The following is a 22,443-nucleotide window of genomic DNA, read 5'->3' as shown; positions in this document are numbered from 1 at the left end:
CTCAGGTGTCTCTTAAGAAAGAAACAGATCTGAAGCACTGGGAGGCATCAGTAGATTTGGGTTTTATACCTCACTCTATACTTGATGCTACTGTATCATTCGTTTTCAATGCCATATACTTTAGAGCTGCTTCAGTGTAATTATGCAGTAGACAACGTGAGAGCCTTCTCCCTGCTTGTCACTTAACATTGTGACTGTCTCGTAGAACAACTTTGAAGAATGCAGGTATAATTTGGATCCTGGTACAAGTGGTCTATTTGGAAGGGTTCCAATATTATATTTGGAATAATTTGCTTTTAATATTATTACTGATCTCAGCATTAGCAGCACTGAAATCTGTTCTGAGTGGATGAACAGAACAGGCAGTTATTTCTGTGTTCTCACAACTGTTCATGTTGCAGTTTGTCTATTGTATGGAATAACCTGGCTTCATCACTAATGACATTGTTCTTCGGATGACATTGTTCCACAGTGACATTGTACCAGATAACTTCAGATTAAAGATTAGTTCAGATGTTGAACAAAACACTTTCATGTTTTGTAGTCTGAAAAATAATTGTTTTGTCTGAAATGATTTGAATTTCATGGAAAGAAGACAGTTATAACAACTCAAAACCAATAGTCTTCAGAATGATTCTCAAAGCAGTAATTGGAAGCCATGGGAGAAATTAATTACTTGTAGTGCTAATACAATATATTGTTAATTAATCTGCAATTAAATTGATTGGTTTTGTTAATGTCATTAAGGTGTTTTAAACATGAGTAAGTGCAGTGAGATGACAGCAGAAGGCTTGTGTTATCTATTAGCTGTCTTATCAAAAAGAAATTGGAACAGAAGTCTTATGGTCAGCTTAGAATATCAACTACACTCAAGTAAGGGATGACAGATGACAGAGAACTCACTGTGATGAGGACAGTCATCAGGGTAGTGTGAGTGGAAAGCTGAATTGATCTGTACAGTAATCTGTATTGTAGGGTAATGTAAGCATATAAATATATGTATAAATCATGATTCATAAATTTGCCGTGGAAAGGTAGTTACTGTTTTTCCATGCAACTGATAGCATGAATCCATTGTTGGTGACATTTGGTGACTATAGCACTCACTTATGTAATGTATATTTTGAAATTTACCTCCCTCTGATGTATGGCCATCAGCCACTCAAAAATGAGCAATTTTGGCAGATATCAACTTGGCAGATGAATTTATATGTAAAAGATTTTTTAAAGTACCACTATCATGGGAACATTTCTCATAAATAAACTACAGCGAAAACTGAAATGTGGGATTGTCTATGAAACAGATGCCAGACTGCTTTTAGCACTTTTGAAGTAGCACTTAAAAATACCATCTTTATTGTTTGCTTCTTGGGGAATGTAATAATTCAGTAAGTTATGATAATCTCTTATCTTTTTTGGGGTAGTTGTTTACATACAGACCTGTAAAAATAGCAGATGTATATACCTAACCAGATGTTGAGCAGTAGATCAGTTGGCTACAACTGGCTTAAATACGAGAACAGATTTTGTTACAAGGCTAGAACATTCAGTGGGTGAAATCTCCAAGAATCAGAAACACTAAGGCTGCACATGGTGTATTTGCAAATATGAACTATGTCATTATTGCTTTAATGTATTTTTCTTTTCATTATTTTGAAAATTGACCATTCTAGAGTTGTGTTTAAGTGCTTGGGGTTTGAGGGTTTTTTTTAAATGTCTTTTCTCCTTTTTTTCAGAGTCAATTGTATATGCATCTGACTAACTACTCTGTCAATAAACATAATGAACACTTTGAACGGGATGAAACAGAAGACAAAGGAAGCAAACGCTCCATAAAATGGTTTACTGAGTTTCTACAAACAAATAATCTTGATGTCTCCAAGTTCTGGGATGATATTTCAGTAAGATAAAACTTTTGTTTATTGTGTGTATTAGAAAATTAATTGCTTCTGGAATCCAGAATGATTTTTGAAAGTTAATCCAAATTCTCAGCAGTGCATACCACAAAGAATTATACTGCTATAAATGATGATTATCCTTTTTTCAAAGACTAAATTCAGAGAGTGATTATAAATTCAATGTTGAACTTTTTCTGAGGGACAAAAGCCCTTTCAAACAATTGTTCACATAAGTAATATAAATCAAAGGAATGATCCCATTTAAATTCTTGGAGGCTTCTCTAAAGTATGAAGTGAATTTTATGTGTGAATATTTACAAAACTGTAGTCAGCTTTGCATAGATCTGTGGACTTGAACCTGCACCATTGGAGTCAGTGGTTATGTTACAAGTGTCTTTAGATGAGTAATAGGTCTGAGATTGTTAGAGCCTAGGCACTATCTGTATGTATGATTCTGAGAATATTTATTGAAAATTATGTTGCAAAATGAAATGGGTAAAGATTTGGTATACTATACTATACTATACTGTGTTCCCAATATGCTTTTAGAATTTATGTTATTACATATCTAAAAGTATGTATGTACTATAAAAACTATAACAAGATACTCTAGGGCTATATAAAAAATGTATCTGGTACTCCAGAGGAATAGTTTATTATAGACCATTTATTTGGTATTTTAAGTATTTTTTTAGTAGATATTTTAATGAAATTTCAAAGATTAAAGTATGAAACACTTTAGTTCAATATATACTGGTGTCTTCTCTCCTGATGAATTTTTCTGAAATAAATCCCTACAGGAGTTAGTAGTGAAGACTCTCATAGTTGCAGAGCCACATGTTCTTCATGCTTATCGCATGTGCAGGCCAGGGCAAGCACCAGGAAGTGACAGTGTCTGCTTTGAAGTCCTGGGATTTGATATTCTGCTGGACAGAAAACTAAAACCATGGCTCCTAGAGGTAAACCTCTTTAAACAAATGTAAAGTAAATTTTGAAGAGTAAAGTTAATGAAACCCCCAACTGCATCCATGTTTGTGTAAGAAAACTTCCAAAGAAAATCTGCATTGCAGGAGATACTGTTGTTGAGTACATAAATGGTGCTTTTTCTGCAGCATCCATATGGAAGCATTGCCTTGCAGTGATTTTTGGAGACTCAGGTAAATGTAATTGTTTTCCTGAAGGAATATGGCATTGCAGATGTTTATGAAGGTTTAATGAGAAATGTGGTGTTAATCCAGTTGTTATCGTAGTGGAAGGACCTTGCTATATAGCAGTCAGGTGCTACATAGATTTCCCTCATGAGTATGGCTTTGCAGTATGGCTCTGGGAACTTTTGTGACTGTATGGTCTTAATTTTTTTGGGGGGAATATATGTTCTTTTCCTTTCCTGTGGCTTTTAAAAGCACCCATGCAAAATCATAAACAGAGGAAACTAATTCCGTATACATGAAATGCTTTTAAACAATTGTCATGAATGTACTGGCAGAAATGTTTCTTCTCTAATATGTTAGTGGCACAGTTAAGCGTAAATGGTGCTCACATACATTTTCAACCAGGAATGTTTGTGGTTTGTCGATTGTGTCTTTTTAATTACAGTAATAATAACATATAAATGAACTTTTTTCAGATTGTCTTATATCAAGATGTTAACTGGTTGGGAGGTTGTACAGCTGGAGGAAAAATGCAAAATGTATTAAAAATCTGTCTATTGAGAATAAATTGTGAATATTATTTTGCTACTGATGAGCAAAATGTACACAATTAATCTACTGAATTATAACCTTGTTCTCAAGCCATTAATGCTCTCAACAATTGCTTTGTCATGCTCCTTTCAGTGGTTCAGTATAATTCTAATTATATAAAATTCCTTCACCATTGCCATGCATAGGCATGTTTGGCAGCTTTGATGTGCTAGCTAAACGCAGCACGACATGAGCTTAGTCTTCATTACACTGACATTTTCTGTTTCTGTCAAGCAAAGCCTGCTGTCCCTTTTATTTAGCTCTACACTTACAGAGTATCCTCTATAGCTTGCCTGTAGCTTGCATATATGTAGTTGTTTAAGTACAGACTGAAATTAGTCTGTGAATGCATTTCATCCAGTCTTGTAGCAAATGGTGGCAAAACTCTTCTATGAAAGATGGCGAGTCAACCTGTGTAGTGAATTTGTTCTGAAGGATAGCCCTCTATCTGCTTGAGTGTTTACGAGTAGCATGGAGATTTTAGGAGGTTTGACTCACCATTTATGAGAATGGGTTTCAGAAGAGAATAATACTGTCCCAGACTCTTTGTTTAAGAGGGAGGGATCCCATAAAGTAGTAAATGCTCCTCTGGTATCTTGGGTTGCTGTAGCATACTTCAGGACTTGAAGTTGTGTACCTGGTTATTATTTTTTTAAATGCAGAAGTCTAATTATTTCCTTTTCTGCTTTTGGTGATCCAGGAATTTGGTGATGCAGCTTATTTTGCTAGACATTGAATTAAACAGAAACTTCAAACTTTGAAACTTAGTAATTCAGTTTCTATACTCATCCACTCTTTTTTACTGTGCTTGTTTGTGTGTTTTGCAGTACTCTGTCAGCAAACATACAGTATATATGTGTATGCACACTGTATGTATACTATATGTAGTCTAGTAAAGATCAGACATACAGTGTGTGTATATACGCACACACGTGTACTCTGTGTACACATGTATATGTATATCTGTCTATAATAGTGGTGTGGTTTTTCTGCTTGTTTGTTTTTCTTAATCCTGTTCTGGCTTCTTCCCCAGCTTTCCGCACTTACCTCTTTCCACCATTTCCCTCTTGCCAAAACCCCCTTAGGAGAGTGAATCATTCTTTCCAATAGTGGCAACAAGTACTAATGACAAGGTCCTGAGTATTCCCGGTGTTGCGGGAAAATTGCCAAAATAGGATTAGGATGGTAAATCTAGTTTCATTTTTCCATACCTCATGTAGCTTTTCTTTTATAAAGATACCTTAATAAACTGCTATGAGAAATGCAACATTTATAATGACTCTGCCTTCCTGAGGTGACTTTTGTTTATTTTGCCTTGATGCAGTGTAGATCTCCTGCTCCTTGATGCTACTGAACTTCCGGAACCTTCTACAGAAGCGAGGGCTGTGGGAAATGCGTGATTGCCATCTTGTGGCACCAAATGATTCTGGCAAGCAACTGTGCAGTCCCAGCAGCCTCCATCCTTTCTGAGTAGCATCAATTACCTAGATCTCCCTTTAGTTCCCAGAAAATCCAGGTTTACTCTTTCTGACCAAAAGTTACAAGTTAGGTTATTTTATGTAAATAAGAAAATCATACAGTTGAAGTTATCGGATGGACTTCGGCCTTGTTCAACCTCATTTTATACAGTTGTGATCACTGGAGGAAAAGGTCATCTTTTTATAACTGCTTGAAGTGCTGGGTACCCAAATTCTCTTGTGATTTATGTGGGTGAGAGAAACCTTATATACAGATCCATAAGCTTATTATTTAGTGTAAATGAACTAGAAAAATCTATTAAAAACTTCATCAGTCCACTTAAAATTACTTTGGACATCTTAGGCCAATGTATCCAATTATTGCTAACTCCTGTTAATAGAGTAGTTAAAACTCACATACACAGGCTTTCTGGTATCTACTCCTGTCTCATGTATCACGTTTACCTTGCCTGTGCCTTGGGGATCCAGAGGCCAACAAGGGCAGGAGAGATCTATTTCTGAAAAAAATTATGGGTAGGTGGTTATAGGAAGTTCTCAGTGTCTTGTGTTCTTCCTGGTGAAGAACACACTCTTAATGGTGAAGGTTTCTTCCTTTTTGCTCTTAGCTTCACTTAGGGTTATTTTTATTCATTTGCTGCCGCCGTACACTTACTGTTCATTCCCTGGCCAGCAATTTCGAATTGCTTCAAGTTTTACTGTAATCGGCTTGTTTTACATTTCCTCCATTCTGCTTTGTGTTCTCTTTGTTATCCCTAGACCCAATGTTAGTTCACAAGGTTGCATTTCTTTAGCAAACACTACCTGGCTGCTGGGACTGGTGTATATCTCAGAGTCCCTGAATTTTCAAGGCCTTTGCTGTAATTATTTGCTTGTACTTTTGGGGCTCCTCATGCAATCCTGTTTTTGTCAACTGTATTCAAGATGTGCCCTCCTGCTGAAATGACTAATGTTATATTAATGCAACCTAGTCATGGGTATGTCCCGGTTCTCGGGTCACTGAACATTAAATAATTATTTCTCAGCCACCAGATGCTTATACAATGCTTTGGTAACCAGATATTATGAATACCTATTGTGACAGTGTCACTGGTACATTATTGAGATTACTACAGTACTGTTCTACAGATTAGTCAGCAACCTTATATCTTGTCTGGAAACAAGGGATAGCCACATGAAAAATAAAGGACGGTACTTTCTTTTAAGGGATATTTTAAGGGAAAACCAATTTTCTTAACATAAAGTTTTTGCCCAAGACTTCTAAGATTCTCACCCTTGATCATATTTAACAAAACGACACTTTGTTCTAGTCAGTATTTAGCCCCTTACATGAGTAGTTATATGTAGATGTCAAACAGCTGACTATATAGGGTGATGGTATTTGCATTTCTTGTATTTCTACTCTAGTCTAAGTAGTACATTTCAGATGTATCGCTTCACATTTCATTGGCACTTGAATTGTTCTTGTGATACTATTTTTCATAAAGTATTGATTTGAGATCAAGGTCTGCATTTCAATCAGTAATGTGTCTGGTGGAAAATGACCAAACTTCAGCAAAATAAACTGGATTCACTCAGACCTTGTCTCTCCCAGTGCTGAGCTGACTCAGCATTCACTTACAGTGGTGTTGGGTAATTGAACCTGCACATTGATGGATTTTTTTCAAATGTTCATTGATTTTGCTAACATTTCCTTAAAACCTTTTTTGCAGCTTATTGAAAGTTTGAAAGGGAGCAATTAGTTTTCTTGTAGATTTGCAGCAGTGAGCACCTGTTTCGCTTGTATTCTTCAGTAAAAACCATATCTGTTTCACAAAGCACTTCTACGATAGTCAGTTTTAGTTTGAACTGCCAAGGAAACCCAGCGTTCTGCTGAAGCCAACAAAAAAGTGGTTAGCACTGCACAATTTGTGAAGTTTACAAATGAGCGATTAGGATGGACTTCATGGTTGTCTCTAATCAAAGATCAATGATAGGCACTAACAGCATTCTGTGTAACAGGATTTTTTATGGCTTAAAAAATTCTTTGGCCTTTCAAATTCTATTGTTAGAAATCTCAATCATTTTAATAAAGAATGAGATCCTTCCCAAAACAGTCATGTCCTACAAGTTGAACAGAGATTAAATTCCTGTTACTGAAAGGGTGTAACTTCTTATTCAATTGATTTTAGGTTTAAAGTAATTCATGTGATCTCCCTTTATATTTGAAATGTCTTTTCAATAGGTATGCATGATAGGTATTGAAAAATTTCTTTTTCTACTCCATACTAATAGGCTGCAGCATGGCAGGTGGGAATATGATCTTTGAGTGGTTTGGTAAAGAAGTGAAATGCCAGGCTGAAGTTTGTCCCATGTCTTGGTGAAGATGGAAATGGTGTATCTTTCACATTTATGGAGTGTAATATTTGTAAAATCAGAATCATTTGCAGATTTAACTGTTGATGGGTGCCCTCACAGAATGTATTTCAACTTAGCTTCTTAATTTAAGAATTGCTGATACGTGGTCCTCTACTTACAAGTATGTAATCCTGAAATACACTGAGTTACCCAGTTGCTGTGCTTACAAGCAGTCTGATTAATTGGGTGTGAAAACTGTAATTTTCAGTGAAATTTTAATTATGAAACAAAAGTTGAAGATTTCAGTTGGAGGAAGTAAAAATTTATGTGAACAATTGAGTTCCATATTTATTGGAAAGCCATAGTAAGTAAAGAAGCTAAAGTACGGAGATAAAACTGTGATATTGTAAACATAATAGATATAAGAAACATTATATCCAGGAGTCCATATAGAGGAATATTGTATTTATTTATCGAGCAGTTTTTCTGTGTGTTGCTGTATGCAACAGATTAGAAAATTTGACGTTTTCAAGAAAAATTATCCAAAGCAACCTATACATATACGCATAGTTAATCGAGAAGTACTAATGAACTTTAAATTCACACCTGCTTTTTATGTATTAACTTTCTGATGTACCCAGTTGCTCAGGTTTTATTTGTACTGGACTTGCGTCTACTGCTACCTGAAACATACTGCCGCAAGCCACGTTTGCAATAGTTGTCCAGAAATGGATCACTGTTTTTATTGCACCTCTGGTTACTCCTCAGGGTTGAAGTCATAGTAGTATTGGGATTTCAAACATTAGTCATGAATGGAGTGTCAGAAAATTGAGGCTGCAGGTGATCCAGCATTGCTCCAGCTTTAGCTATGAATGCCATAGCTTTTCAGCCTTTTAAATGACTGCATTAAAGTGACAAAAACCTTAGTGTCGAGTGATTGTGTTATGTCTCATAATAGCAATTTGCTTCATAATAGCAATTCAAATGCCTTCTTATATGTTTCCTAACCCCACTTTAATTTTCTGCTTAATAAACACAGTCAGTACAGTTTCATTTGTTCAGAAGTGCCAGATGTAGGGTTTTGGCAAAATTTACCCTGTAGGAAAGAAACTGTTATTTAAATTATTTTACACTTTTCATAGTGTTAATTCTCACTGGTGCTCATGTAAGTAACACGTATTTATAAAATTTTTAGTAATGCAGAATTTATGCCCAATATTGTAGTTCAGGTTGTTGTAAATCTAGGAAATACCTAAACCAAATATAAATACAACAGTGTGCACTTTTTTATGCTCTGAAGTTTATGCATCAGTGCTTTGTGAGCATGTGTCTATGCATATCTGGGAATTCAGTGTTAGGCTAACACAGCATTTTACATATTCCAGATAGGTCCCCGTATCTAACTGCAGCCTCGCTGGATTTAAGGATTCAGTGCACATAAAAAATTAGAAATTCATTTGTTGGAAGTTTTAATAAAAATATTTCTGTCTGTTCACTTGTTTTTAATGCATGCAAAAACATTATTTGAAAGAATATTTTCAGTTGGAACATGTTAATATAGATTAAAAAGTTTAATACATGGTACAGACTATGATTTTGTTCAACATCTATTATTTCTCTTGAATATGGAGTCTGGGCTTGATTTTCATGTCTTTTTTCAGTCTAGTGAGCTTTTTGTGTACTTCAGTATTTGTTCATACTGGATCTTAACACATATGTTTTTAAAACTTCATAACTCCTTCCTAGATTAGACAATATGATATCTCAAATCAGAATATTTCTAGTTTATTTCAGTTTGGTTTAAATTTCATGTTGAAAATGAGATGCAGCGTGTCTGTGGTCTTGTCAGCTGGCAGTATTCTCTAATGAAATGCTGGAGAACTGGGTTTTAATCCTTGTGCTCATTTCTGTTACTGTTTACATGCTGGCTTAGCTGAAAGTGGAGCATTCACATGTTTTTTGAACATGGATGTCAATAAATATTTGCACTGTCACAGTACAGGGAAAAAATTAGTCCTTGTGATGTGACGGATGAGCAGATCAGTCTAAGGAGACAGATCAATTAAATATTTGGATGAGTCTTCTAAAAAAGAATATGTATACACCTTTTCCCTATTTCTGCTGAATTTTCATGGTTTTTTGTTCAACATCAGCTCTCATTGCTCATTTTGCCAGCCTGTCTGCAAAACTAGTAAACAAGCTGATTCTCAAAGCCAAAGGTACCTTGGATTTCACCATAAGTGATGGGGCAGTTGGGAATCAGTAATAGGACATTTGGTAACTCACCAGCCAAAATAGTTATGCCCCACAGCTGTCAAGGCTCTAAGATACTCTTAATGGAGCTAAAGTGTTAAAATGCAATTTTAATGAACCGTTTTTGTTTTTTTTTTTTTTTAATTGTCCTCTGCTTTGAACACTTTAACTGTATCCCACTTCTCATTTGCATGGCCCACAAGGTATTTTTTCTTCTAAAGCTCTTTAGTATCTGTCCCTTCTGTAACCAGTACTGCTTGCTCATTCACTATCGAGGCAAGATTCCTGCTTCTCATTAGCACCCATTGCTCATGTATACATGTTTTTACCTGCCTTGAATGTGTTCTTAGGAATGTTGATGGAGCTACTTCATTATGCCTCCTCACAGCTTTCCAAAAAATAAAGTTCTCAAGCAGGGGCTTCAAAGCTTGGCAGTGGTTGTATGGTGGTTGCTCTGGACTCCTACCTGTTGAGTGTGTGATTTAGTCTTACAGATTCTCAGTTGCATTTCCCTTGTTCCTTTATAATTACGGTAGCATTTTAAATCTCTTAACTTGTACTTAGTTTATAAGCTTTTTGTTACTGAGACTGTTATTGTTTTATGTGTTCACACTATGTGCTGATTTAGTAACTTAGATCTCTAGGTGTTGCTTCAGAGTGTATCTGAAGAGTTATTTAAATGTACTTCAGAAGACCTTGAATTAGAGCCCCTTTCTGCCCTTACATAGTTGTTACTTTTTAGAGAAGCATTCAAAGTTGCTTTCAGAATGGGGACTAGGAAAGAGTTTAACTCTTTCTGTGCTGGACTATTAACGCATAGTCTGTTATAATGTGTTTAACAGCACTTCGCGTGGTAAGTTTTCTGTTTGAAGCAACCAGGAATAGATTAGACTGAGTGCCAGTACTTGAATGGTATTCATTGTAAGTGTCTGGATAACTTGGCGCCTGAAAGGTACATCTCCTGGCTCCCAGTGCCTGTGATACTCAATGCTTTTATTTTTTAATAAAAACAGAAATAGAAATGAGCTTCTCAACATGTATTCTCTTAATCTCTGCTGTATTTGAAAGAATGGTTTCTCCAAAGCCTGTTAAAATAGATGTGTCCCCAGTGAACCTGAATATTCCTGAGACTTCTGCATCTTGTTTTTTCAGATTAATCGTGCCCCAAGCTTTGGAACTGATCAAAAAATAGACTATGATGTAAAAAAAGGCGTTCTGCTAAATGCATTAAAGCTTCTCAACATACGGTAAACTTGTCCTCTTCAGTCTGGCTCGCTCTTTTGCTTTGATTTGGTATTTTTTTCTTTTGCTTCTTTGCTTGTCTGAAATTTGAACTGGGCTAGGAGAGAATTAAGACCTTTTCTCCCACATCGGTATTTTCAAAATAGAGATGTTTCCTGTGCTGGCAGTTTTGCTATTGAAATTAACCCAGACTTGATTTTACTTCTTGCTCATGTGCTTGCAAAAAATAAATGGTAATAGTAATTTTCATACTTATTAAAAATTGATTTTCCAAACAGGTCTTAAAGTGGAGATAGGAGTGGCATGTGGTCACACAAGAAACACGCTGGCAGTAGTTTCACATACAGTCAGCAGCCGTGCCCCCTACCCCACAGGAAAACTTTGTAGTTGGGATATGTTGGAAAAAATCTACACCTCAGGAAAATAGATAGAATCATGTTTGTACAGTAAATTACAGTACAGAGTCATCAAAGAACACCTTAAAGTGTGAAAATATTGTCGCCATATAAGTTAGTATTGAAAAAAAATGAGAATTTCAATTGTAATTTTATGGCATAAAATTAAATTTATGACTGAAAGATACAGATGATGTATGTGAGATGAAAGTGCATCTCATTGCAGCAGCACTGGGTTGACAGAATAACATCTGTGTTTCAGGACAAGTGATAAAAGGAAAAATTTAGCTCAACAGAAGGCTGAGTCTCAAAAAAGACTGTATGGTCAAGGTTCCATGAAAAAACTGTCGCCAGGTTCCTCAGACTGGGAGAAGCAACGTCACACACTGGAAAGGAGAAAAGAAGAACTGGTAGGAAGGCAAAAGATGTGTTGTTTTTTGCTTGTGGCTTATGTGCTCTTTGTTTTAATTGTCTTATTTTCCTGATTCGTAGAAGGAAAGACTTGCACAAGTACGTAAACAGATTTCCAAAGAGGAGCATGAAAATAGGCACATGGGCAACTACAGGTAATTATTTTTGGCTGTGTTAGTAGGAAGTATTTGAGGCATTCTTTAGGAATAACATAAACAAGTATATGTGGTAGATGATAATTTTTGCACTTTTATATGTTGGCATTTATAGAAAATATATACATGTACACCAGGTTATCTATGAGCTTGCCGAAAGATCAGAAAATCTACTGGTGCTTCCACCATTTTTGATAGAATGGCATTTGAGAGATACTATATTCATATTTTTGCACTTTGATTTTGTATCTTAGTATGCTTAGACATAAGTATCTTAAAATTCCTTGGTAAAATATGTTCAGAAGGAAGCTATTATAACTTGTTGGTTATCATAGGCATTGGCCAGAAAACAAGAATTTTGTGTTAGATGTTGTTGCTATTCTTCATATTTGCTTCAATGAGAAGTGAAAGCAAGGCCTATGAATATTTGGTGAAAGGGAGCAGAGTACAGCTAGGAAATGATGATGGGAGTATTTGCCCACTCTTTTTAACATTAATCCAGGACATGGGATATCTGACTTCACATCTTTTATTCTGAAGTAGTTAGAAAGCCTTTACTGGATTCTTCACCTCTGCTTTTTGGAACAAATGTTCTATAACTCCCAGTAAAACTCTCATTTAAACAGATAAATAAAAATTTCACAGAAAAAATTTTGAGGAATTAAGGTTTTGCTTACAAAATGTCTTTCTTTGTAGCATTCCCAGTTTTGATTACACCCTTTCTTGATGTATGTAGAGCTAAACTAGTGTATCAAAAAAGAGCCCCACAATGAAGCAGTTATTTTCATGCTGCTTATACTACAAGAGAGAGAAACATGATGTTTTAATACATTTTGCTTTTTCAATAACTTTAAAGTCTAATGTATAACTAATGATATTTTAGGTTTCTTATTCAGTTCTTGACTGAAAATGAGCCAAATGTTCTCTTTATTTAGCTTTTTGGTTACTGTAAATCAGTAAAAATACCGAAATATTTTGTTTTCCTTAGGAAAAAGAGAAGGGTCATTTAAAGAGGAATATGTGCATATAAAAGGGCAGAACAGCTTTGGATTTTCTTACTACCTCAGGGCTGCTGCTGGAATCAGTGGGCTACCTGTGCTTGCAGGCTGATACTTGGCTAAGCCAATTGCTGAACTGACATGCATAGATTAAATAAAAAACTGCTGAGGCTGATGGATGTTTTTCTGGATTTTTATTCTTCCCAGAATATTGTAAAAAGTTTACAAAAGGCTACAAAATCATAAAAGTCACATAATGCCACTCAGTGCATAAAGGGTACCTATGCTTTGCACAGTGCAGGCAGAATTAACTTATGGATCTTACTCCTTTACAATACATTAGAAATTAGTCTTCCACCTTTGTAATTTTTGGCTGTGTTTTAGGCATTCATGACCAATGGATTGGAGTGGTTTCCTTCAAAGCCCATTGTTGCTTGATGAGCATGAACAAATCACCAAGTCTTGCTTCTCATATTGTCATAATCTCCTTACCTGTGAATTTAGAGAGTAATAGCACAGCTGATCTAGTGGAAAATCAGAGTCACCCTGTACATCTGTGTACCAGAAAGATTGTTTTTCTTTAGTACCTCTTTCTTCCTGTTCATTATTTTGGAGGATTTATGATTCAAGTGCAGCACGTACTCAATCTTTAGTTTACATCGTGCCCGTTAAAGTACTTGTTCAGATTTTCACTGTTTTGTGTCCTTTTACAGCCAATCCACATTATTTTGTGGCTTTGAATTTTACATGCAATATTTTGTTAATATTTCATGAATCATTCACACCTGCATGCATCATTCACACCCACTAAAATTTCAGAGCTCTGCAAAACTGAGTTTTGGTATATCTCCAGAATGACCTCCATGGTATTTTTTTTGACTGGCTAATTGCTGGTTTAAACATGACTGTGTCCACTGAGTTAAAATTAGATTTAGAGAGCAATGTTCAGAGTATATGTTTCATGATGTGATATTATATAATTATCACAGATGGGATGCGTATGCATTATAGAAGAGACTGTGAATTAACTGTATTACTTTTTTTCCTAGTGTGATAGATAGCTCAGCTTCTATCTTAAACTCAGTTTTTCTCCCCTATTTTAGGCGAATTTACCCTCCTGATGACAAGACATTACTTGAAAAGTATGAGAGTTTATTAGCCACTGCTTTCCAGACATTTCTTGCTGGGAGAGCAGCTTCTCTTCAACGGGAAATGAATAACCCTTTAAAAAGAATGAAGGTACTACAGCACAAAAAGTATTTGCTCTAGGAGTTATTTATCTTGTGATCTTGTGACCTTGTGGATTAGTTTCCTGATAATCGTGTGTGATGGGTAATAAATAGTATTTGATAATGTTTCCATCATTTTATTATTATTCTTTGTGCAGCTTGTGGGGCCAGATCCTTGAATCTGGATGAACTGCAGTGGACCCAGGGTGGAGACAGGCTAGATGGCTTTAAGCTGCTTTACCATTTCCTCAGCCTTACCCCTGGCCAAACCAGAGGTTGGCAGAAACTGCTTTTGAGCTGGTAATTGCCTGCTTCTTACTCCAGTAATGTCCCCAGACTATTCATCCATCTGTATGGACTGGATTGAGGGCATAAAACCAGCTCCACTAGTTGGAAACATCCAAAACCTCTACCTGATAGCATAGGAAAATAACTATTTTTAAAATAACAAATTAATGTGATTTAATTTGAAATCTGAGAAATAATTTCCCATCTTTGTAGTTGGCATCACCAGCAGGTTCACAGGAATCTTTGTTCAACCATTTCTTCAGACTTTTATCATTAATAAATGTAGAGACTTGATTTTAACTTTCGTGTTGATTGTAAGCAGAGACGCATGCATCAGAAGAAATATTTTTATATCCTCCTGTGGAGGGATGCATAGTCCTCTTTCAGGAATTAGTAATCAAAGTAATTTCAAAGTCCTACCACCTGCTGCTTGAATTTTCGAAAGAGGATATGTCCTGCTTTGAATTAATTGTAGTGAAATTCCTATTTCTAGGAGGAGGACATTTTGGATCTTCTGGAGCAGTGTGAAATAGATGATGAAAAGCTAATGGAAAAATGCACCAGGCAGCGAGGACCTAAGGTATTTGAATTTTAGATACCATTTTTTTTTTATTTCACTCTGTAGAGAGGTAGCCTGAGAACTGGAAGTGGGGAATGTAATTAGCTGATCCTGGCGGAAGTTTTCTTCCTCAGACTGACGTTAGCCTTTTTTTTTAAAGTATGATGAGAAGCATAACTACCATTTGTCCAACTAAATCCCATTAAAGTTTTAGCTGGACACGAGATCCTTCTTTTCCTGTCTAAATAATTTTGAGGAATTATGGTGCATGGCAACAATTGTTGTACAAGAGGTTGCTTGATTTCAGTGTGTGAAATGATTTCTGTATCCATGGCCTATTTCAAAAGAACGCTTTCATCTCTAAACAGTTAGTGCCAAAGTTAGGAATTTTGAGATCATGGACTAGCATGCATTATGGAACCTCTAAGGACTGATTATGATTATTATGTATTTGTAGCTAGCTTATTTGCTAAAATTCTTTCCTGGTATATCTTGGAGCCAGTTTTGTATCCAAAATCTGCTTTTAAAGTGAATGTATATTATTTTTAGCTTAATGCTTTCTGGTTGTGTGCATAGTTTGTGCAAGTCTTTGCCTTAAGTACACTGCATATCTCTCTAAGCCAGTAAAGATAAATAGTTTGGGCTTGGCTAAAATAAGTATGTTTTTTATACGTTTGCAAATGTTTTAGGTCAAGTCTGCTTAGAAGAGCCTACATTTATGCTCCTAAGCACTGATGGATTTGTTTATAGATGTGTGTAAATTTTTTTGCAACATTTTATGTTTCTGATGACATGGTGTATAAATCTGGGAATTTCTGTGCAAAATGAATGCAGACAATTGTCCTGAGCTTGCAGGGGTACTTTAGGTATGTGCAAGAATCCAAAGAGCTAAATCTTATTCCAGGCGTGCATACTGGAAAGAGGATCTGCGTACCCAGTCTGGTATTAAGATAGATTTGCAGGAACCTCAGTACAAATTTGGGGATTTTTGTGAGCTAGTGTTTTAACAGTGGTAGATTCATTTAAAGAAGAGAGGAAAAAAAAGTCCAGTCCACCCAGCAACAAACTCAATCTACGTTCTTCAGGGATTCTTTTCCTTGAGACTTTTTTTTTCCAGTTCTTTAACACAGGGTCACTTAAGCCAAGTTTATTCTCAGTCACGTATTTCCTTTTTTTCCTGTCTTTTCCCAGCAGCCCTCAGAGATCATCTGTCTGGTTGGCTCTGTGCACACAGACTTGATCTATACTATCTCTACATTGGTTGCACACAAGCCGTTCCCAAGCTCGAGGCCGTAAACATTTAATAGGGTATCGAGCCCAAATTGATAAGCCTTTCTTGATCAAGCTTCATCTTAAAATTAATTTCTGAGTGAGACTATATGACATGGTCCTAATTTATAGCAGGCAAATGGATTCTGTAGTTTACAAGCTGCTTTACCATTACAATATTGTTTGCAATTATAGGAGAAAGAAAAAAATGCTTAAGACCAAAATTCTACCTTTTTAATTTTTCTTCTCATAAGATCGATGGAATCAAAAGGGAAGGCAATGAAACTAGCTTATCCAAGGAGATTGTTTCTTTTGCTTGCAGTATGCACACTTCATGCAGGATCTCTATTATTGCATGTTTTTCATTGTCCTGGTACACTTCTCAATCATTTAAACCATGCCTACACTGAGGCCATGTGACTGGAGACTTCCCTGGTTGCATAATATCCTATGCACTCCCTTTGAAATACAGATTACCATTGCGGATGGTCCTTGTATTTTGACCAAAAGAGCATCACCTTTTTTCTGTAAGGGGTAAGGTGCGTATGGCTAATAATACGCTTTTAATTGGCCACCTTTTTGTGAAGGATCTGCTATGAGATATGTAGTATCTAAACATATATCTGTATAGAAATCTGGTGAGTGAGGTAGGCAGTAGAATTTACTTTTGCCTAGTAATCTATCAGGTAAGAGAATAATCCAACTGTAAAACCCACCACCTTGTAGTCATAAAATCCCACAAATAAAGTTCCATTAGCATAGCAAAGAAGTAATATATGCAAGATCTAATTGACAAAACAAACCTGAGGGAACATGACTTTTGGTGTCATGTTACCCAGTATGAAAGATTCTTTCGAAAGGTCATAGAGACCTCTCCTCCTTCAAAAGTCAGTGGCTGGCCTGCTGACAGAAGCTAGTGGCAGATGCTCTGCCTTGGGCACACTCTCTTCTTGGAAAAAAGATCAGGGCTCAGAAAACTATACAGAACAGCTGGAATAGTTAGGAGAGAAAAACGTTTTCCTTCCCATCCCCCTCCATACATAGAAACATATATATGCACGCATAGACATACATACATACATATATCTGTCTATGAGGGCTACAGGCATAAGCTTTGTATGTAATAACTATTCCATATTTGCTAGAAATTTCGACCTTATTTTTATTTGAATGTAATTAGGAGCTCAGAGTAGGAAAAAAGACAAGAATTTCACAGAATGAAGGCGGTTTTGCTTGCAATTAAAATATTACTACATTTCTACTTAGAATGACACATGCCTTCTGAAAACGTCTGGTTTATTTCTAGCCTCTAGAGGGCACCTTACACTTACACACTGCAAGGTTTAGTTGTGTTTATTTCATTGCACCTGTTTGTGTAGGAAAAAGAACTAAGGAAATAAAATAACAAATATTTTAGAGGAAACGAGCAATTACTCTTATTTTTATTCTTCTGGTATAAAATCAGATGAGTTTAATCAAAGAAAAATCAGGTTAGCATCAGGGGAAAATCAAGGTGATTAGAATTGCCATGCAATCAAATATCTCTTATTTTAAGAGGTCAGTTTAAAACCAGATCTAGCTATTATTTATTATTATTGCTTTTTGTAATTTCTTTGACCTTTCTTTTTATTCTTCTTTGTTAATTGATGTGAAGTCTTGGCCAGGATGTTCTTATTAAATGTTTAGTGTAGAATGTGTGAGGAACATGTATATGAGACAAGTGAGAGTCAGATCTACTTTAAAGCCTCTGTGAGTTTTCACTGAAAATGTTTATTATGCCTTGTATAAATCATCAGGAATGCTTAATCAATATATCTCTGTGATACACAGCATGTCAGGATTAGGACTGATAGGATAAGGACCTTTGAGAAAGCAGTAGGTGTTGAGGCACCTTAATTTCTCCTTTTGGCAAATAGATATCAACATATTCCCTGTGTACCTGAACAATTGCCAGGGCTCTTCTCAATGGAATATTCTTCTTCAGCTCTTTCTTATCTGGTCTAGCAGCTTGCATAAACAGACTGTTGATTTTAAGTTAATGGCAGAAATCTCTTTCCTTCGTTGGCTGGAGCAGAAGTTTAGGTAGAATTTGTTCACTTATAGAGTGTATCTTGCAGGATATCTTGGGGCTTTTTTCTGTTGCCCTTTACAATAAATCTTGGTTCATTACATTATGCTAAGATAATAGGGCAATTTAAATTCACCCTGAGAGTTCTTCTATTTCAGTCTGACCCTAATATAATAATAAATAAATATAATATATTATATTATAAATAATAATCAAGGGCTCGATGTCCGGCTGGAGACCAGTAACGAGTGGTGTCCCTCAGGGATCGGTGTTGGGACCGGTCTTGTTCAACATCTTCATCGCTGACATGGACAGTGGGATTGAGTGCGCCCTCAGCAAGTTTGCCGATGACACCAAGCTGTGTGGTTGGGTTGATATGCTGGAGGGAAGGGATGCCATCCAGAGGGACCTTGACACGCCTGTGAGGTGGGCTGATGCCAACCTTATGAAGTTCAACCATGCCAAGTGCAAGGTCCTACACCTGGGTCGGAGCAATCCCAGGCACAGCTACAGGTTGGGCAAAGAAGAGATTCAGAGCAGCCCTGTGGAGAAGGACTTGGGGGTGCTGATCTATGAGAAAATGAACATGAGCCGGCTACAGTGTGCGCTCGCAGCCCAGAAAGCCAACCGTATCCTGGGCTGCATCAAAAGGAGCGTGACCAGCAGGTCGAAGGAGGTGATCCTGCCCCTCTGCTCTTGTGAGACCTCACCTGGAGTATTGTGTGCAGTTCTGGTGTCCTTAACATAAAAAGGACATGGAACTGCTGGAACAAGTCCAGAGGAGGGCCACGAGGATGATCAGGGAACTGGAGCACCTCCCGTATGAAGACAGGCTGAGGAAGTTGGGGGTGTTCAGCCTGGAGAAGAGAAGGCTGCGTGGAGACCTCATAGCAGCATTCCAGTACCTGAAGGGGGCCTATAGGGATGCTGTGGAGGGACTCTTCACTAGGGACTGTAGTGACAGGACAAGGGGTAACGGGTTAAAACTTAAACAGGGGAAGTTTAGATTGGATATAAGGAGGAAATTCTTTCCTGTTAGGGTGGTGAGGCACTGGAATGGGTTGCCCAGGGAGGTTGTGAGTGCTCCATCCCTCGTGGTGTTCAAGGCCAGGTTGGACGAAGCCTTGGGTGGGATGGTTTAGTGTGGGGTGTGCCTGCTCATAGCAGGGGGGTTGGAACTAAATGATCTTGAGGTCCTTTCCAACCCTCACTATTCTATGATTCTATGATTCTATTTCACATTGATCACTGCTAAGCTATAGCTTCAGTTATTGCAAATATCAGTGAGGGATTGAAACTGATTGTAAATGTATTCTGTATCGCTTGATTTATAATTCAATATGTCTGGTAGTGTGATACGTGAAATAGAATGTTTCTTTTTCCTTTACTATGTTATGCTGCTGTTCATGTAAGAAAGATAAGAATTCCTGTGTAGTGAATATTTAAGCACTTTTTCTAAAATTAAGGACAAACTTCCCATCTAATTTTAAATATGTACAAATGAACCTGCCTGAATCAGGGATCTAGTGTGATAGAAAGGCATTTTTTTGGGATTCTGAAAAAAATTATTGTATGTTTTTTCTTTCTATTTTTTTTTTTTTATTTAGCCCCTGTATTCAATGCCAGAAAGTGCACAGCCCTTAAGGAAACTGAAGTACTACAATAGTGATAGTTCTTGCGATAGCAGTAGCAGTATTTCAGAATCAGCAGAAGAAACTGAAAAGGAAGATCAAAAGGAGGATCACAATGAAAAAAAAGAGAAAAAGGTTTCATATGATCTTGAAGAAAATAAATACAAATCTTTGGAACGATCAGGTAAATTAAATGATCACTTTTCCAAGTAAGCCTGGCATTTACAATGATTTATATGAAATGCTTCAGTATCGTAGAATGTATCAACATTTGTAACCAGTTTAACACTGCTTTCCTTGTTTTGTCATCTCTCAAATATTTTCTAAATGAATGAAAATAAATAAATAGATTAAAAAAATAAACAAACAACAAACCAAAACCAGAAAAAAATGAATATTCTTTTGCCAGGAATGCTAAAGAGAAAGAGAGAAAGATACATCTGGGCTGCATTTGGAAATGGTGTGAATGCTTTTTTTTTCTCTGTGAAAGATAGTCTTATTAAGCTTGAATTCACTGGTATATAGAAAGGATAAAGAAATTTATCTGGAGACATATAGAAAGTAATTTATTCCAGATGAGATCCCTGCAGGGTTTTTTTGTGATTGTTTTCTTGCTTGCTGCAAAGCATTAGTGTAAACATGTTCTGTTGAACATGGTAGATACAGCGTGTTATCTTTTTGTTTTAGCATTGTATTGTCTCAAAGAATCATGTTACTACACACATATAATGCTGCTTTTAAAATTTTATTTTTCATAGCAGCATCCTTTATTTAGCAGAAGACAACAGCTCTGCAGGAGCTGGATCTGGAAATACGGGGTTCATCAGCCAAATTTTATCTCCTGCTTCTGTACTCTTACAGTCAGGAAGACACACACAGTAGCCATATGACCTGTAGAGCATCTGATGGATGTTGGGGGGGACTGGAGTCTACCTGATTAAAGCTGACTATGAGGAAGAAATAAATGATCTTATAAATATGTAAAGTATATATTATTAAGGAATCTGACACCACTGACTGCTACAGATATAGTTAACATACATTATAGTACCACATATGTGCACATCTGTTGGTCATACATGCTGGTAGTTACAAACAGTGAAAAATCAGTGTTAAGAGAGTAAGAAATAATTACATCATTCATTTAATTTGTCTGCAGGTAGAACAAACTGGAAACCTTCAATTAAAAATACAAAATCTCCATCAAATTCATCCCCCACATCATCCACAGGTCCAATAAGACGTTCTGTAAGCTGCCCTCGTTCAATATCAATATTGACTATGCAGTCACAGGCAGCTGAGCAACGTCCCTTTTCAGCCAAAACATCTCTGCAAATGCAGCGTGCATCTTCAGTGAATAGGTCTCATTCTTTAAGTCGTAGCCCTACTTCGGCCAGGGTCTCTCAGACATCCAGCGTGGGAACTATGAACTCCTCAGGGGTGAGTTAACAGCACTTCCATTCAAAATGAGTTCTGTAAAATGCAAATGAGTTGCTGTAAAATGCAATAAATACCTTACTAATCTTACAGTGTTAGAAAACTTGAGGTACTACAGCCAATGGTATTTTGACAGAAACCCAGGAATATAAGATCTCTAGACTTATATATCGGCACAACTACAGGTTGGACAGAGAAGAGATTCAGAGCAGCCCTGTGGAGAAGGACTTGGGGGTGCTGGTCAAAGAGAAACTTAATATGAGCCAGCAGTGTGCACTTGTAGCCCAGAAAGCCATTCGTTATCCTGGGCTGCATCAAAAGGAGCGTGACCAGCAGGTCGAAGGAGGTGATCCTGCCCCTCTGCTCTCATGAGACCTCACTTGAAGTATTGTGTGCAGTTCTGATGTCCTTAACATAAAAGGACATGGCACTGTTGGAACAAGTCCAGAGGAGGGCCACGAGGATGAGCAGGGGACTGGAGCACCTCCCGTATGAACACAAGCTGAGGAAGTTGGGGCTGTTCAGCCTGGAGAAGAGAAGGCTGCGTGGAGACCTCATAGTACCTGAAGGGGGCCTATAGGGATGCTGGGGAGGGACTCTTCACTAGGGACTGTAGCGATAGGACAAGGGGTAACGGGTTCAAACTTAAACAGGGGAAGTTTAGATTGGATATAAGGAGGAAACTCTTTCCTGTTAGGGTGGTGAGGCACTGGAATGGGTTGCCCAGGGAGGTTGTGAGTGCTCCATCCCTGGCAGTGTTCAAGGCCAGGTTGGACAGAGTCTTGGGTGGGATGGTTTAGTATGAGGTGTCCCTGCCTATGGTGGGGGGTTGGAACTTGATTATCTTAAGGTCCTTTCCAACCCTCACCGTTCTATGATTCTGTGATATGACTTGCAGTGAGTGCTAGATGTGATGTTTCAGTTTCTGGTGTTGCAATAAAGATGTTACATTTCTTGAGAACAATTTTTTGAGTATAGAAAGTTTTTACCTCCCTATAAAAAATTCCTCTGGTTAGTTTGAGGACTGTTGGTTCTGAAATAAGGATGTGCATACCT

At 37.0% G+C, this 22,443-nt stretch overlaps 1 protein-coding gene across 16 annotated transcripts in view; it reads left to right on the top strand.

Annotated features, from left to right (window-relative positions):
• The window catches only part of TTLL7 (tubulin tyrosine ligase like 7), a 78,722-nt gene that overhangs the window by 36,691 nt on the left and 19,588 nt on the right, over window positions 1-22,443 (top strand). For all 16 annotated transcript variants that reach the window (XR_010611437.1, XM_065673687.1, XM_065673685.1 and 13 more), the window contains 9 exons: window positions 1,737-1,901; window positions 2,699-2,857; window positions 10,858-10,952; window positions 11,605-11,752; window positions 11,835-11,908; window positions 14,010-14,145; window positions 14,917-15,003; window positions 19,927-20,134; window positions 21,110-21,390. Coding sequence is in view for 15 of the 16 variants with exons in the window: in XM_065673687.1 (XP_065529759.1) it covers window positions 1,737-1,901; window positions 2,699-2,857; window positions 10,858-10,952; window positions 11,605-11,752; window positions 11,835-11,908; window positions 14,010-14,145; window positions 14,917-15,003; window positions 19,927-20,134; window positions 21,110-21,390 (1,353 nt within the window). In the remaining variant the exon portion in view is untranslated. The remainder of the gene's footprint in view (window positions 1-1,736; window positions 1,902-2,698; window positions 2,858-10,857; window positions 10,953-11,604; window positions 11,753-11,834; window positions 11,909-14,009; window positions 14,146-14,916; window positions 15,004-19,926; window positions 20,135-21,109; window positions 21,391-22,443) is intronic.

This window comes from Lathamus discolor, chromosome 3, assembly GCF_037157495.1.
Source record: "Lathamus discolor isolate bLatDis1 chromosome 3, bLatDis1.hap1, whole genome shotgun sequence".
NCBI classification, from domain to species: domain Eukaryota; kingdom Metazoa; phylum Chordata; class Aves; order Psittaciformes; family Psittacidae; genus Lathamus; species Lathamus discolor.
The sequence above is the reverse complement of the archived record's forward strand: the minus strand, read 5'-3'. Positions and strand labels throughout refer to the sequence as shown.